Source organism: Fusarium oxysporum, chromosome III, assembly GCF_013085055.1.
Source record: "Fusarium oxysporum Fo47 chromosome III, complete sequence".
NCBI classification, from domain to species: Eukaryota; Fungi; Ascomycota; class Sordariomycetes; order Hypocreales; family Nectriaceae; genus Fusarium; species Fusarium oxysporum.
The window spans coordinates 4681049-4696950 of NC_072842.1; the positions used below are offsets into that span (position 1 = coordinate 4681049).

General features: G+C 48.4%; 7 protein-coding genes across 7 annotated transcripts; 4 read left to right on the forward strand and 3 right to left on the reverse strand.

Annotated features, from left to right (window-relative positions):
* Positions 1-308: 308 nt before the first annotated feature.
* On the forward strand, positions 309-1704 carry FOBCDRAFT_317621 (chaperonin 10-like protein; the record flags this gene model as incomplete). The annotated part of the gene is made up of 5 exons (XM_059612002.1): positions 309-511; positions 564-631; positions 693-997; positions 1071-1267; positions 1323-1704. 5 exons carry the CDS (start codon positions 309-311, stop codon positions 1702-1704), a joined length of 1155 nt encoding a protein of 384 aa, XP_059464556.1.
* A 927-nt stretch (positions 1705-2631) lies between these two features.
* On the forward strand, positions 2632-3177 carry FOBCDRAFT_271759 (uncharacterized protein; the record flags this gene model as incomplete). Its single annotated transcript, XM_031177741.2, has 1 exon — positions 2632-3177. One exon carries the CDS (start codon positions 2632-2634, stop codon positions 3175-3177), a length of 546 nt encoding a protein of 181 aa, XP_031048874.2.
* Positions 3178-3754: 577 nt separating this feature from the next.
* On the reverse strand, positions 3755-4774 carry FOBCDRAFT_129207 (Alpha/Beta hydrolase protein; the record flags this gene model as incomplete). The annotated part of the gene is made up of 3 exons (XM_059607849.1): positions 3755-3825; positions 3880-4266; positions 4357-4774. The coding sequence occupies 3 exons, from the start codon at positions 4772-4774 to the stop codon at positions 3755-3757; spliced, it is 876 nt and encodes a 291-aa protein (XP_059464557.1).
* Positions 4775-5142: 368 nt separating this feature from the next.
* Positions 5143-5985, forward strand: FOBCDRAFT_238361 (beta-lactamase-like protein; the record flags this gene model as incomplete). The annotated part of the gene is made up of 1 exon (XM_031177743.2): positions 5143-5985. The coding sequence occupies one exon, from the start codon at positions 5143-5145 to the stop codon at positions 5983-5985; it is 843 nt and encodes a 280-aa protein (XP_031048876.2).
* Positions 5986-6229: 244 nt separating this feature from the next.
* FOBCDRAFT_130068 (Alpha/Beta hydrolase protein) lies at positions 6230-7906 on the reverse strand (the record flags this gene model as incomplete). Its single annotated transcript, XM_059607864.1, has 5 exons — positions 6230-6396; positions 6448-6534; positions 6582-6646; positions 6730-6857; positions 6914-7906. 5 exons carry the CDS (start codon positions 7904-7906, stop codon positions 6230-6232), a joined length of 1440 nt encoding a protein of 479 aa, XP_059467001.1.
* A 1078-nt stretch (positions 7907-8984) lies between these two features.
* On the reverse strand, positions 8985-10618 carry FOBCDRAFT_199351 (Alpha/Beta hydrolase protein; the record flags this gene model as incomplete). The annotated part of the gene is made up of 2 exons (XM_059608941.1): positions 8985-10018; positions 10066-10618. 2 exons carry the CDS (start codon positions 10616-10618, stop codon positions 8985-8987), a joined length of 1587 nt encoding a protein of 528 aa, XP_059467002.1.
* A 949-nt stretch (positions 10619-11567) lies between these two features.
* On the forward strand, positions 11568-14561 carry FOBCDRAFT_129395 (glycosyl hydrolase family 3 N terminal domain-containing protein; the record flags this gene model as incomplete). The annotated part of the gene is made up of 9 exons (XM_031177746.3): positions 11568-11676; positions 11732-11814; positions 11869-12035; positions 12093-12178; positions 12231-12519; positions 12574-12686; positions 12739-12874; positions 12928-14141; positions 14446-14561. 9 exons carry the CDS (start codon positions 11568-11570, stop codon positions 14559-14561), a joined length of 2313 nt encoding a protein of 770 aa, XP_031048879.3.
* Positions 14562-15902: the final 1341 nt, after the last annotated feature.

Genomic DNA, 15902 nt, shown 5'->3' on the forward strand with positions numbered 1-15902 from the left:
TCCCCTCGGCTAGTCCATTTTAATTCCCAGACAAAGACTAGCAGCCATCGTGTCGATCAGATGGTTGAGCCAGTTACAGCATTCTCAAGATACTTCAAGATTGGCTTTTCGGCCTTGGGCCAAGCGCAGCTTGAATATTGCTTCTGTCCCAGAGTCGATTATTAAACATGTTTAATAATCGCAAGGCAAGTCATTGCCCATCTTTATACCTGTTCCACGTGATGCGGAAAAAACGGAAACACTTGGGAATAGCACACCACGTCACTGGAAACCCAGTTTTTGTCAATTTCTCAATAAATGAGATCACCATGTCACACCTCCAGGATGAAATATTTTCTACATATTTCGAGGTCATTCAATCTTTATCACATCAAAGATCAGCATTCCACTCTCAGTTCGGAATGGATACCATGAAAGCAGTTGGCGTAGCCAAATACGGCGGCGTTGATAATCTTGAATCTCGCAACGTTCCGCGACCAGGCAAACCTACTGGCCGCGATGTTCTCGTTAAGTGAATTTGACCCTGGCAAGTCTTGCCTGTCGGCATCTAACCAGACCATCAGAGTCCAAGCGTGCTCTGTGAATCCGATCGATGTCAAAATCCGGGCGGGCATCTATGATGATGCTCCAGGTATATCCACAATCCAGAACCTCACCCAAACGGCCTGGGTCTCATACTAATGGAGAGGAAGATTACTACGAGTTTGCACCAAAGGGCTTCCATATAATCGGATATGACGGTGCTGGAATTGTCTTAGAGACTGGCCCCGAGTGCCAGTTCATCAAGCCTGGCGACGAGATCTCGTATGTTGGTGCTTCAACGCGTCAAGGCAGTTACGCGGAGTACCAGCTAGTCAGTGAACTTCATTGTGCTTGCAAGCCCAAGTCCCTCGACTTTGTACAGGCTGCAAGCTTTGGCTTGACCTTTGGAACGGCCTACCAGTCTTTGCATCACCGTCTGAATATCAAACCCAATGAGAACGTGGGAATTCTCATCGTGAGTTGGACTTCTTCTCGGCCGACCTACGCGTCATCTTTTACCCTGGCTGACATATCACTCACCGATATAGATCAATGGTGCTGGAGGAGTTGGCAGTGCTGCTATCCAGCTGGCGCGCAATGTCTTGAATCTTCCTGTAGTCGTTACTACTGCATCTCGGCAAGAAACAATATACTTTTGTAAAGAGATGGGTGCTACACATGTTATCAATCACCAAAAAGATCTCGTGGAACAAATCAAAGATCTCAGTTTAAGCGTTCCGATAAAGTATGCCATTCCCCACTCCGTTCTAATTGCGGTCACTGCTTACGTGACCGAACAGGTACGCCTATATACTAGCCAGTACTGAGCAGTATATCCATGCTGTTGCTAAGATCTGCGCACCCTTTGGCAAAGTTTGCTCTATTGTCCAGGCTGATGTCAGCCTCTACGGGACCGACTTTATGTCAAAGTCGATGACTTTTGCATGGGATTGGCTAGGCTCAGCTGCCTATCATCGTACAAATGTTGAAGGCTACCATGAAATGTTTGGTACCCTATCCCGTTTGATGGATGAAAAGAAGCTAGTTCCTACTCTAGGCAAGCGGTACAGATTGACGCTTGCTGGGCTGAAGGAGGCTCACAGACAGATTGAGTCCAAGACGACGATAGGCAAGGTTGGGCTCGGGATCGATGAACCCGGCCAAGGGACTCCCTTTGCTTGAGATAATGATTAGGCCGCGTATAAACTCACCTGCCTGGTTTCTTAGTATTTGGGTTATGATTTACCTAGTTTTATGCTTACTGAGACAAACATTATACACAAGCTTTCGTACATGGCTGTCCTCGTTGTATATTCCACTCTCGACTACTGTCGCTATGCTCTGTCACCGTGACAGAAGCTTATTGCTTCGCTGGAACAGAACAGAGTAAAAGCGATTTATTTAACTACTCTACGAATCCAAGTTATTTCCCACCTACATGCTTGTTATTCAATCTCCCCACGCCAGGAATCTTGTCCACCAACTCTATAAGACGATTCATGGACGGTTAAAATTGTGTCTAAAAACATGCAAAAGCTGGTGTGGCGGAGTGGACTGGCCCTCTATCTAGTGCAGGAAGGGATATGCTTCGGATACGTTCTTTCTTTCTATATGTCTAGAAGGAATTAAGTTCTTTTTTGTTTATCAACGTTGAAGCCGCGCATCGGACAGGGTGCAAACTTTAGCTTTGTAGATTGTCCGCTGATTAAGGACCGCATATCTAGGCTCGATTCAGGTTCTTAAGCCCATAAACAGGGAAAGAAATGCAAGTGAAACTTGATCAGTAATACAAATGACCAAAGCAAGTCAGGTTTATTAATCCGGGAATTCTTGATAATTCTCCCGAATATAATGATACGTATTTACGGGACTTGAATTAGCCTTTAGCGCACTGGTAAGGTGAGTGATCATCGACCTCGGCACTTGCGTAAGTCTCCGAATGACCTCAACGTATAAATAATCATGGGTTCATCTATACAGTGTTGACTTGATTCCAGGTGGCTAAGAACGCAAGACAACCACAGTCGCTCCAATTTTCAAATTCCTTTTACCTGTTCCACGCCTTTGCCACTCTGACCTCTTTTTTACGCATCCTTCTGGATACACACAATGCCTCAGATCATTAGTCACGTCTCTGGCGCACAATGGGAGAAGGACGGCCCGCAGTCACCGACCCAGAAGTTCTTCAAGCAATATGTCAATGCCGTTGATTCGAGGGGCTACGACAGCGGCTCTGGGCTCAAGTTCTACTCCAAGGATGTGATCTTCCACAACCAGAACAACGCCGTCTACCACGGAGGAGATGAAATGTGGGCGTGGATGAAGAAGCTCTTCGACGTGTTTGAGTGCATCCAGCACGACTGGATCCACTTTTTGGAGATTGAGCGTGATGATGGGACTAGCCAGATATACACTCAGAATATTCGGAACCTTTGGCTTCGCGGGAACAAGGAAAGCAAGCCGACTGTTAGCATCCCCATTACGATGATTGCTATTATCGGGAAGAGTGGAAGCGACGAGACTCCGGAGGGGCTACATTTTAAGGAGGTCTGGCTCTACTGGGACACGGCCCTTCTTTTGCCTCATCTCCCTAAGGATGCTGTAGTTTTCAAGACAAAGAATGTCTTGCACGGGGATAAGGACTTAACTCAGTAGTAAGGATTCTATGGCAGTCTTATCACCTCATACCGCGCCTCTGCTTGTCTGATAGCTTTCCGTGTCTATGTCGCCATGTGAGGTCAAAGTAACAATGATTGTTACTATTATTATTATTCATGACGCCTTGATATAGAATATGACCAAAGAAAGTATATAATCTTGCATGTCGTATCTAGAGCAAGCCGAAGGACCTATTGAATGACATTTTGACTTTGCTTATGCTGTGAATGTGCTCATTTTACTTTTACCCCTATGAATTTACCTTGACGGTTACAGGGAAACACGGTAAACATCACCATAGTACACTATTTCTCCATTCATTCCGCTTAGTTGGTGTGAAGTAGACCTACTCGGCGTGCATAAATCTTCTATTCCAGCGCTTGAATGCCTGGAAAGACAGTGCGAATGCAGTCGAGGTATCGGTGTTTTCATTGAGGCCAAAAGGCTGAGAGTGAATATGAAGTTTACTCCATGACGCGGGATGATGTTTGCATGCTTCTTGTATTTCGCTCCTTCTAGTTGCCTCATGGCGTGCTATGGCAATGACTAACAATATCTCCACTACACATCAGTCTCATCCCGCAATATCTTCTGCAAATTTTACAATGTCGTCTAAGAGGCGGTCCGAATAAGCGAGCACGAGCACTAAGTGGTTTAGGTTAGCTATGCATTACCAATTGCAGAAAGTTGGAAACTCACCGTGTCCTCCTTCATCATATATAGTCAGTTTCGCTCCAGGAACCGACTTCTGAACAAGTTCTGCGCTCACTTCAGCGGGCACTGCCTTGTCGCCCCCGCCATGAATAAGAAGGAAAGGCTTGTGGAACATTTGCCCAAACCTTTTGATCCCCTCAGACAGGTCCTCACGAGAATAAATTTGTAGGCAACGTTCAACAGCGAAGGGGTCAGCTTCAAAAAAAATGTTTTCGAAAAACGCAACCTGTTTCTCGGTGACTGAACCGGATTTTGAGTCTCCAAAGGGCCCCTTGAAGCCGTTGGCAATGAAGTTAGGCCTATCCTGTCTCAGAGCCATGATGGTTGCATCCCATGCGCTCTGTGGCATAGCCTTCGGGTTCTGGGGTGAGGCTGTAGGGTACGGTAGACACGTGCTTATCCACATCATACCCTAAGACATTGTTAAGTCATTGGCTTCGTCAAGATGGCCTGCAATATAACTGACCTGGCAGTTTTCCTGTATATATGAGCTATCAAGATACGCCATAAGCGCTTCACCCGTGCTCATGCTGGTGGCAACAAAGACAAAAGGCCCGGGCTGGATTCTCTCCAACAGGTCCGACAAGTCTTGCCCAAGCTCCTTGTAGCTAATGGGAACTGTGGGCTGTTGCCCAGTCCAGTCGCTCTTGCCAAAACCTCGCCTGTCGGGGGCAATCACACGGTATCCGTGAGTCTCGCAAAGTGACAGTAGTATCGAGTCGTACATACGGGATGAGAGAGGCCACTGGTGAAGGAAAACCAGAGCCAGGCTCTTGGCTGGTTGGGGCAGTTGTGTCGTGAGCGCCGGGGTTCTGCCTTCTGGAGCATAATAGCGATAAAACAGTTCGGCACCGTCAACCGAGCTAGAGTATCGAGGCATTTTGGGTGCGTACTAGTCGAACAAAGACTGACAATACAGAGGGGACATGTAATGGATACTGGTTGAACTTTTAGATTTATAAGAGTACGTTAGTGATGTGATATCCAAACGGTCTTATTATTATCCCGCTTTACTTACTCAAACACTAAAGTTGTGGACCGCCGAGGTCCATGCCATGGCACTTGTCCACTTATTCTGAAAGGGGTTTTCGGAGCTCGGACCTGATTACTATACAATATATCGTGATAAAGTCAATGACTCCGCGGAGCACCGATAGACATTTGAACGTTTAAACGCTTATAAATATCTCTCACCAAGTAGGTGCTACTGCAGTCTCATTAACACCGCGTAAATTATCCCATACCAAAATGGTTTTACAGTACAGTGTATTTTTCAGCAAACGCGACTCGGCCACTCGCTCAGGGCCCGCCGGTCACGACCACCTTAAATGGGTGCCCACTTCTTCCACCCTCATATATGGCGACAAAGATGCCGTTTTAGTGGACGCACAGTTGACTTCCCAAGCGTCGAATGAGCTCCTGGATTGGGTTGTCGAAAGCGGCAAGAACATCACTCATATCTATGTTACACATGCCCACGGCGACCATTTCTTTGGCGGCGCGCCCATTCTGGAGCGGTTTCCTAGTGCCATCATGGTCGCAACACCTGAAGTTGTGGCCAGGATGAAGCTAGAGACTGCGCCAGCGCGTCTCGCCGGGCTCTGGGAAAAGCTGTTTCCGGGCCAGATTCCGCCGACCTTACGGGTTGCCGAGCCTCTTGGGCAAGACTACCTTGAACTTGAAGGTGAGAGGCTGGTGGTTGTCAGGACGGGTCACACGGACACGGATGATACGACAACTCTCTGGGTTCCCTCTATCAGGCTCGCCGTGACTGGCGATGCTGTGTACGCAAACACTCATCCGTATCTGGGAGAGTCTGGAACAGCTGCCAAGCGAAGGGAGTGGATTGAGGCTCTGGACACTATCGCTGCACTGGAGCCCGATCATGTTGTGGGCGGGCATAGTGACCCAAGTCGCCCATTTGGGATTGAAGCAATTGAGGATACTAAGACATACTTGGAGGTCTTTGAGAAACTGAGCGGTGAGACTAAGACAGCCGAAGAGCTTTATGCCCGTATGATGGAGATCTATCCAGACCGTCTCAATCCTGGGTCTCTATGGGCAGGTGCTATCTTAGTCCATAAGACATAGGATACAATAATGCAAGTAAACATATCATACTATTGAAGCCTGAGTTACATTCTAGATCTACAGGGTTTATAACATAATCACCTACGCTTGACTCTAGAAGCTCCTGAAGTCAAGGATACGAAGTAACGTTAGAGATAGTATGAACAAGGGGTAATCTCTGTAGAAATATCCTATTTCTGTAACTCACAGACTCGAACTATATACTTGAAGATATATATATTGCGTTCCTGAAACTCCCATCCTTCTACTTGCATTGGGTCTCAGTCAGAGACCCCTTGCCCAACTGGAACCACTTCTTTCCAGCCTCTGCAAAAACAGCCATCTTCTTCTCATTTGGCTTGTACAAAGGCCAAGTAACCTTTCCAGCTTGAGGGTTCTTCTTGGGGTTGTTTGCGAAAGAGAGCCAAAGGCCTTTGCAGTTGTTAGTAAACCTCCAAGCAAAGGATAGTTGGTGAGACCTACTTTGCATGCCCTCGGCAACCTCCCATTCGTACTCGGTGGAATTACCGCGATACTCGTAATGTGTTCCGAACAGAACGGGAAGCTCAGCTGGTTCATGTTAGAAGACAATCTGCAAGTAGAAATTATGTACTTACCGCTATGAGTCGCGCCGATCCAAGGCAGAGGGGTAATGTTGGAGAAGTTTCCGGTGTAATAATATCTGTAGGTTGGGTATCCATACTTGGCACGGTTTCTGGGGGCATATGTCAGCGACACGAATCTTATGACATAGGGGGTACTTACTTGACCTCAGCAGCAACTGGACATACGATAGCCTGTAGTCCAATAGCAGTCTGGGCTGGTGTTACGCCATTAGGGTCGTATGTACCAAAACCGGCACCTTCGTTGGCATTATTACCAAAGATCCATGGCTATCGCATGTCAGTCAGACATTCATCGTGAGCAGCGAAATATCAGTGCTACTTACCACTCTGGTGACCAAACCTCTTGCAAGTCGGTCGGTTGTGTTAGAGAACGCAGTGATGTTGTCTCCAACAGGAGTGAACGAGATAGTCGGTGTCTCAGAGTAAACCTTCTGCAACTTTGAAGCATCAACCTTTTGCACGCAGGTCAGTTGCTTCTTGCCCTCTAAACCCCTGCAGCCAACCTTATCGGCAAGGGTATCGAAGCTGGAGTGGTTACCATAAACCTTGGCCAGCATAGCCGGGGCACCAGAATCAGATATCAAACCCTTGACGATGAGGTCCTTGGGATAAGCATATCCGTACATCCCAACTGAGCCAGCACCAGCAGACTGGCCCCAGAGGGTCATCTTCTGAGGATCACCACCGAAGGCTGCGATGTTGTCGCGTGTCCACTCAACAACCATGCGCTGGTCAAGAAGGCCGACGTTTTGTTGAGCAGCTTCTGCGTTGGGAAAGCCAAAGAGATTGACGCGGTAGTTCATGGTGACAACGATGTGAGACTGAGTCTTCTGAATCCACTTGTCGGGGATCTTGTAAAGCGAGTCCGCACCACCACCTGTAAAACCACCGCCCGGAATGTAGATAAAGACTGGCAGCTTCTTTGCAGTTGGCTTCAATGGGGCGTAGACATTGAGATACAAGCAATCCTCAGAATCGCCGCCATTGATAAGAAACTGAGTCATGTGCTGAGTGTATACTGTTGGGTTCTTGCTGATGATTTGCTTGCATGACGGCGCGTACTTCTTGGCTGATACGTGCTCTGAGCTGTGCTTTCGCTTGGGAGGTTGGAAGCGAAGGGACTTGAGAGGAGGTTCAGCGTAGGCAACACCGAGGAATTGGCGAACATCGGGTGCTGTGTTGTTGATGAAGCCTGAGAGATGACCACTGGTTGTCTTGATATTCAGTGGAGCTTCGGATTGATAGTGCAGTCCACGAGCATCAGTGACGGTGCACGCAGCTAGAGCAACTGCTACGAATGAGGTGAGAGACTTCATGCTGCCAAGAGTTGATGACACAATATTTCTATCGTCTCTTTCGCTGAATGATTATTATATATATAGATAGGTACATCTGCATCTACAGTTAAATGGTACTATGTGCCGAGATGCCGTCTCATCATGGGGCGGATAAATCTTTATCAATCGCCCATGAACCATCTGGGGTAGTGGAGCTTGGAGCGAGGTCATACGCGGAGAAATCTGGGGAGAGGCGAGATTGCGGGGAAAGATCGGCGAATAACATGCCTCAATCGCTTTCTTGTCAGGAACCGTTTATCCACAAGGTTACACTAATAAGACCGATATCCATTCTTGAAAATTAAGATCAATGATTCTGTGCAAGTGGATATGTTTCCCCTCATTCTGTACTTGGGATACCTCGGCTTCGGCTTGATTCATAGCGATCAGATTACTTGATCCAGGCTTGGGGCGCCTTTCTACAGCCAAGGTAGGATAAATTATTAGCAACGCCATCAACTCGCTCCCAGCGCATCGTTCTCTGACCAGCCAGTGACATTGTGATCACCTTACCGCTAACAGTAGAATCCAAAAGCTGCAGAGATTTGGGAGGAGGATGAGGGGGAAGCATGATATTAGTGAACCAGCCATGTCAGGCCCAATCTTGTTTATACAAAGATTCGAAAGTAAACTGCGTTTCAAAATCATCTTGTGCGTGCGATACGCAAATCATATGTGCGTACAAGAGCTATTCTGGGTTACTCCTAAGTCGCCACCGAACGTGACTGTTGGAGACAGGCGAATACCCTATACACTACTCCCGGCAAATATGCTCCTTAAGTGGCTCCTGGTACTGCAGCTTGGTACGAATTACTGCTGCAAAATGTTTATTGCTATGACACGTAGATTCAAAAGGCTAGGAGACAGATATCACATGGTAAGTCATTTAGCAAATACCATCGAATGTTATATTCTGGTACAGAAAGATAAATAAAGCTCACCGGCCTCTGATGAGACCGAAATTGAGAAAAAGAAAGGAAAGGAAAGGGTGCAATCGAGATGCAACGAGCCACAGCTGCTAGAATAGCATACATTTACACGTCTCTAATAAAATCTTTCAGACCCTAAACTTGGAGATATTGTCACGCCAGTATTGGTACTGCTGAGAACGGAAGTCATCCTTAATAAGCGTGTTGGAATCCTTTCCTTCGTTGACAAGCTGCGCGGTTGAGGTAGTATACTTGGGCCAGTTGATAAGCGGAGAAGAAACGCCCAGAGCATTTGGATCCAGTGTGTTGATGAAGGAAATTGCATAACGCTGCTGGGTCTGCGCAACGATGGTGTTGGCCGAGGATAAGGTCTGCAGGCCGTCAGATCCGTGCATCGATCCGACGAGACCGACGTCATGGGCGCTGGTGTGCAGGTAAGACCAGGTCGGGACCTCAGAGGAAATAGCCTGGAGGTGGTACCGGCGCTGGAAGATGAAAGTGATATCGCCTAGAATGGCTGCGAGTCTCTTGTACTGCCCAAACGCATTGTTCTCGAGGCCAGTTCTGAATGGAGATCCACTGATTCCCAGGTCGTCAGGATACTTGGCCACAAACTGGTTGGAGTACTGCGCGTTTCCGGGATAGTAGGTAGCGATGTAGTCAACCAGGATCTTGTTGTTTGTGACGTTGGACTGCGTCAATGCAAAGAGAGTGCCTTCGTCCTCCGAGTTTCCGCTCAGAACCGGTACCTTGGCGTACTTGCCCGCAGCAAGAGCTGTATCGGCGGGAGTTGAAAAGAAAGAATCGGTGTCATCTGGCCGGGGAAAGTAGGGAGTGTTGCCGCCAAGATACTTGAACTCCATGTTCAGCGAGTAGCCCACTGCCTGCAGCTTCTTTGCGTCCAGCTTGCGAAGACAATCGAGGCTATCGGTACTCTGACCGCACCCAGCACGCGCAGCGACCGTATCGTAGATTTCCTGGGCCTTGGGGGAGTCGTAGCTGAGCGCAGGGATCATACTGCCGGAACTCAAGATGATTCCTCGGAAGAGGCCGTTGGCATTGCCGTTGTTGATGATGGTATGGTCAAAGGCGGACATTGCCCCGGCGCTGAAACCCCAAAGAGTTACCTTCTTGGGGTCGCCACCAAACTCAGCAATGTTCTCTAACAATGTGTTAGTATCGACATTGTTTATGAAGTCTTCTACTAACCTTGAACCCATTGCAAGGCCATGCGCTGGTCACGCAGACCCAAGTTTGTGTTACCTGCGAGCTGCTTTCCAGGGAGGAAGCCAAAAGCACCCAGACGATACTGGATCGAGACAAGGATAAACGGCTTGCCCATCTCGATCGACTTCTTGACCACAGGTGTTCCATCATTGCCCTGCTCAGCCTCGCCACCAGCAAACGCACCGCCGTGGATGAAGACCATGACGGGGAGTTTGTCAGAAGGACGACTGGTTGGGCGAACAACTATAAGCTTCAAACAATCCTCAGAACCAGTGCTGCCATCCCCCTGGATGCAAGCCAATGGACGCTTGGTGGCATCAAGCTCGCCGAAGTTGGAGTCGTAGGGCTGAGGGTGCCTGAAGCGAAGATCGCCGACTGGCGCTTTGGCGAATGGAATTCCTTTGAAGAACTCTACATTTCCATTGGTTCCGCCGTTGATGGTGCCGTTGGCGATCTTGACAGTGGCAGCCCTCTTGGACAAGGGATTAGCGAGGGCACCCAGGCCAAAGACCACAAGCGAAAGTAGAGACAACATAGTTAAGAGTATGAAAGGGGAAGATACGGTGAACTTGGTCTGTGATTTCCATTCTGGTAACTCACCAAGCAGATATATAAATCAAGGCTTTCTCAGCTTCCTGATCGCTGTATAGTCACGTACTCAGCCTGTACCGGTACCGGTCCGTTAGTTCGTCGTTTGAGATCAACAGTGCTGGAAAGTCTCAGTGACATGCTCACCGATTGAGGCTCACGGGGTCGATACCCCGGAAGTCCCCCAGAATCCCACGGAGCCTTGCGAGGCCTAACTATCTGATCGACTCGGAACGTTCCAAACCAAGATTTAGTGTCGAAAGGCAGTAGCTCGACCAGTCGCAACGCTCGGATGTAATGCCAGAATAAGCTACTCAAGCATCTCCGACCTGGTTAGTCCTACATACACGATTCGACGTGACCTGAAACGGGCCTGGAGCCCCATGCCTGCAACGTGCCTGCATGAACATCAATGCAGTAGCTGCAGTCACAAGGATTCGTTTTTGAGTGCCGTTGTCAGATGCCGACAAAGGATCCGCGGCATTTGAGCCAATGGGAAGATGCACTGGAAGACGAGTCTCTGCACATCAAGCTGACAACCATGATACCCCAGGATCTCAGCCCTGATTCCTGAGCCCTCCAAGGATCCCAGCCTACTCCAATGTCCGACGGACTTTATCGCAAGAGGGCTCAGCCAAGAACAAACAACCAATTGTATACACTTCTGTTTTTCTGGACACCCGAAGAAAAGGCTGGAGTCTCAGTCTTGGCCAAGAAGCAAACCAACGGACCGATGATCGCCAAACCCCGCAATCCGGCCCGGCCCGGTCTGGGGAAGCTTTTGTATACTGTAACAAGGAGGTCTATGGTGCTGGACGTGATTATACTGATAAGATCTGAGATATGCCGATGTGACATTCATCTTTTGTGTGTAACCCAAAGTCTACGTATTCGAAATGCAGAACGTCGTAACCATTCTTTGCACCTTCGGTGCATTGGCTTATGCACAGGACAGCTTGACGGATGCCAGCTTCTACGGCCTCAGTCCACCAGTGTATCCGGCTCGTAAGTACAGGTGAAGTTGAATATTCTGCGAGATCCCATGCTGATGGTAGTGCAGCTCAGATCAAGGGTCTGGATGCCTGGGGTCATGCCTATCTCAAAGCCAAGAAGGTCGTAGACCGACTAACACTGGAGGAAAAGGTGCGGATCCGATCATCTAGTAACTCATCTTAGAGAACTGACATGCATCCATAGATCAACATCACATACGGCCCTCCTGTTGCGCCCAATGGCTGCGCTGGAACTATCTCCTCGATTAAGCGGGCTGGGTTCCCCGGCTTGTGTCTGATGGACGCTGGGAATGGGGTCCGCTCGACAGATCTAGTCAACGCATATGCTTCCGGTATCAGCGTGGCGGCAAGGTACGATACAACTGGAGATAGCTTGGGGGTTAGTGACGTTGACTTTAGTGCAATCAGTTGGAATAAGCAGTTAGCCAAAGACCGTGCTCTTTTCATGTTCAAAGAGTTTAAAACAAAAGGCGTCAATGTTGCGCTGGCTCCAGGTATTTTCTTACCTTAAAGGTCTCGTGATTATAAACTTACATCTTTCTTTAGCTGTCGGCGCGTTGGGCCGTGTTGCCAAAGGCGGAAGAATCTGGGAAGGCTTCGGTGTCGACCCATACCTCTCTGGTGCTCTCGCCTCTGAAACTATTAAAGCTGCAGTTCGCGTTGGGGTGCAGACTACCATTAAGCACTACATAGCCAACGAGCAAGAGACCAACAGGAGTCCCGAGAATGATGTGGCATCGGTGTCTTCCAACGTCGATGACAAGACACTCCACGAGCTATACTTGTGGCCCTTTCAAGACGCGGTCAAGGCTGGCACTACTGGAGTTATGTGCAGGTAAGTCTCACATATCATTTCGATAAACATTGGTGACTTAGGGGATATGTTCAGCTACAATCGCGTCAATGGCTCGTATGCATGTGGTAACAGCAAGATACTCAACGGACTACTCAAAACTGAGTTGGGCTTCCAGGGTTATGTCCTGACCGACTGGGATGCGCAGCGTAGGTTACTTGGATACTGGCAACTTTGATGTTATGCTGATATTACCCGAAGCCAGTGGTGTTGCCTCTGTCCTGGCTGGTCTAGATATGGCTATGCCCACGACGAAATACCTCGGCCTCATCAATTTTACGCAGGCTATCAGGAACGGCTCTGTGCCACTGACTAGATTGAATGACATGGCCACGCGGTTAGTTGCCCAGTACTCATGAAAACCAAAGATTCTAACTTGTTAATTTGCAGAATTCTTGCCAGTTGGTTCTTTACTCGTCAAGACTTGGACTTCCCCCCTCCAGGAATTGGCATGCCCCTCAACACCTCTCAACCCCACCGAAGGATCAACGCAAGAGACTCAGCTGCAAAGAACACCATATTAGCTGGCGCTGTTGAGGGCCACGTGCTTGTCAAAAACATCAACAACGCGCTACCCCTCAAAAAGCCCCTTGAAGTCGCCGTTTTTGGGTACAGTGCCCACGTTCCACGAATGTACGGACCCTCTGGTATTGGTACCGGATGGCGCCTGGGCTTCAGCTCTGCGAACGTCTCGCAAGTTCTCGAAAAGTTTGCAGGAACGTTTGTACCGCCCTTCCAAGATACCGCTCGATACGGTACCATCATCATCGGCGGCGGGTCTGGCGCCAATGCTGCACCGTACATCTCGAGCCCCTTCGACGCCCTTAGCCAGCGAGCCTGGGAGGACGATAGCAGTATATCCTGGGATTTCGAACAGCAGAATCCAACAGTCGCAGCTGAAGCGGATGTGTGCCTTGTCTTTATCAATGCCTTTGCATCAGAGGCTTTTGATAGGCCACAACTATATGACCAAGACTCCGACAAAATTGTTCTGAATGTTGCAAGACAATGCAACAACACCATGGTCGTTATTCACAATGCCGGACCTACACTTGTCGAGGCTTATGCTGACCACCCGAATATCACTGCAATTATATATGCGCATCTCCCAGGCCAAGATTCTGGGCGAGCCCTTGTCTCGCTGCTGTACGGGGATGAGAACTTCAGTGGCAAGCTACCATATACGATTGCCAAGAAAGAGTCGGATTATGGCCAACTGCTGGACCCAGTTCAACCCACTGGCGCATATAAGCTTTATCCGCAGAGCAACTTTACAGAGGGTACAAATATCGACTACCGTCATTTCGAAGCAAACAGGATCATACCACGTTACGAGTTTGGATTTGGATTGTCATACACAAACTTCAGCTATTCCAACCTGGCTATTCGTCGAGCTTCATCGGCGAGACTCTCACAATACCCCACTGGAGCCGTTGAGTCAGGAGGCCAGCGAGATCTTTGGGATACTTTGGCCGAGGTGACCCTCGACGTACGTAACATTGGGCAGCGGAAGGGACAAGAAGTGGTACAGCTGTACCTTCAGCGCCCCGATGGTTCCAAATGGCTCAGAGGCTTTGAGAAGATCAAACTGAGCCCGGGTCAGAGTAAGAAGGTTAGTTTTGTCTTGACCAGAAGGGACTTGAGTGAGTGGGACGTCGTTGCGCAGAGGTGGAAGCTCTTACGAGGAGCTAATAAGTTGTATTCTGGTTCGAGTTCAAAGAATATTTTATTAAGTGGTTCTTTGAAGTTGAATCTGGATCATAGGCTTTAGAGGTATAGCAGACATGGCTGGCATATCGCGTTGCCGTATTACATTCACCCAATACTATTGATGTATTCTTCAAGCTATTTTTTGACCATGACCCAAGTCAACTATTACAGTAGAATCCACGGGAATTTCACAGCTAGCTCCTTACCTCAGTGTTGTTGCCAACGTTAAAAAACTGCGCTACAAGCCTGGCGGGCAAATTGCAACAAAAGCCAAAAACCGGGACAATATGGCCATTGAGACCAATATCTCCTAAATAAACAACGCTTACCCTGGAGACTTATCTTAAATCCATAAGCGACAGAAGCATTACTCAGGCTTATCCCTCAAATCAATGTGTACGGTAGGTCAGGTCAGGATAACAAACCACACCGATAAGTACCCGTATCAATGTACCTATCAAACAGGTCCGGGCCGGTAGCGTGCCGTTAGTGTGAGTGTTATTGCTGGTAGCGTAGGCTTTTACCGGCGGCGTAGCCCAATTGACCAGCCTGTCACGACCAGGATCATAAAGTGATCAACCGGGCGACAGATCCTAATTTGGCCAAGCCAAAAAAGCAAAAGGTGGTTGCATTCCTACAATTCAAGTTTCGTGTGGACGTTCTTATATCAGATTAGACTGAAACCTGCGCCTTGAGATTGGGTATAGCGTATACTAGAAAGCCTATCGTAATACAGCATGGTAGCTAAAACTGAGCGCGGGAGATTCATTTCATGAACCCAAGTGTCGGCTCACCCAGCTGTGTTGTGTAGATAAAACCGTTCCTGATAAAGAGCTGCTGCACTGGACTATGTAAAATAACGGCGTAACCTGGTAGAATTGGATCTCACCATAATCCTAACACCAAACCTATCCAGATAAAAGCGGAATGCAACGTTTCCCTCAATTACCCAGATCATTTGGAGTTTATTGAGCTGTTTTCACATAATATCCCAGGCGGCGTTGACAAAGGCTTATGCCATATCTTCTCTAATTGGTGCCTTCGCCGTAAGCGTGTGAGTATGAAGGGTGAGAAATAGAATCTATCCTTTCGGCATCCAGGCCGTTAAGTCTCTTCTGGTACTGCCTTGAACTCCATCCGTAAGAGGAATCAGAAACCGGTAAAGATGACTGGTCTGGATCGCTTCGCACACCAACCCGAACTCAACACATTACCTTTTCGAGTGTGCCCATGGGTCTGGGAATAAGCACTAATGTTTCTTCAAGCCTTTTCACGGCTCTAGCATCCTCGGACGCAGGTCCTTCAGGGGTATTTACCACTTCGGTAACTTCAACCGAAGAGTTGTACCCTTCCCCAGATTCATCCCTGCGTGAACCAAGCAACAGGAACGCGACTGTTTGCGGGGGTGGCGCCAGCATGGGGATGTACAATCTACAAAGTTGGAATTAAAAGCAAGCCGTCCACCGTTGGTTGTTGTCCTGAGTGAGATGAGCTTGGAGTAGGGCTATACCTTCCTTGAATCTCGTGTCTCTTTCGGATGTTTGTGAATTTCTATCAGTTTGAAGCATTTGTTATCTAGATTGTTCTCGCATTCATCTCTGCCGCAAGGCTACGGCCTGAACCTGCACCAGACCTGCCATGCTGCGCTTTGCGCA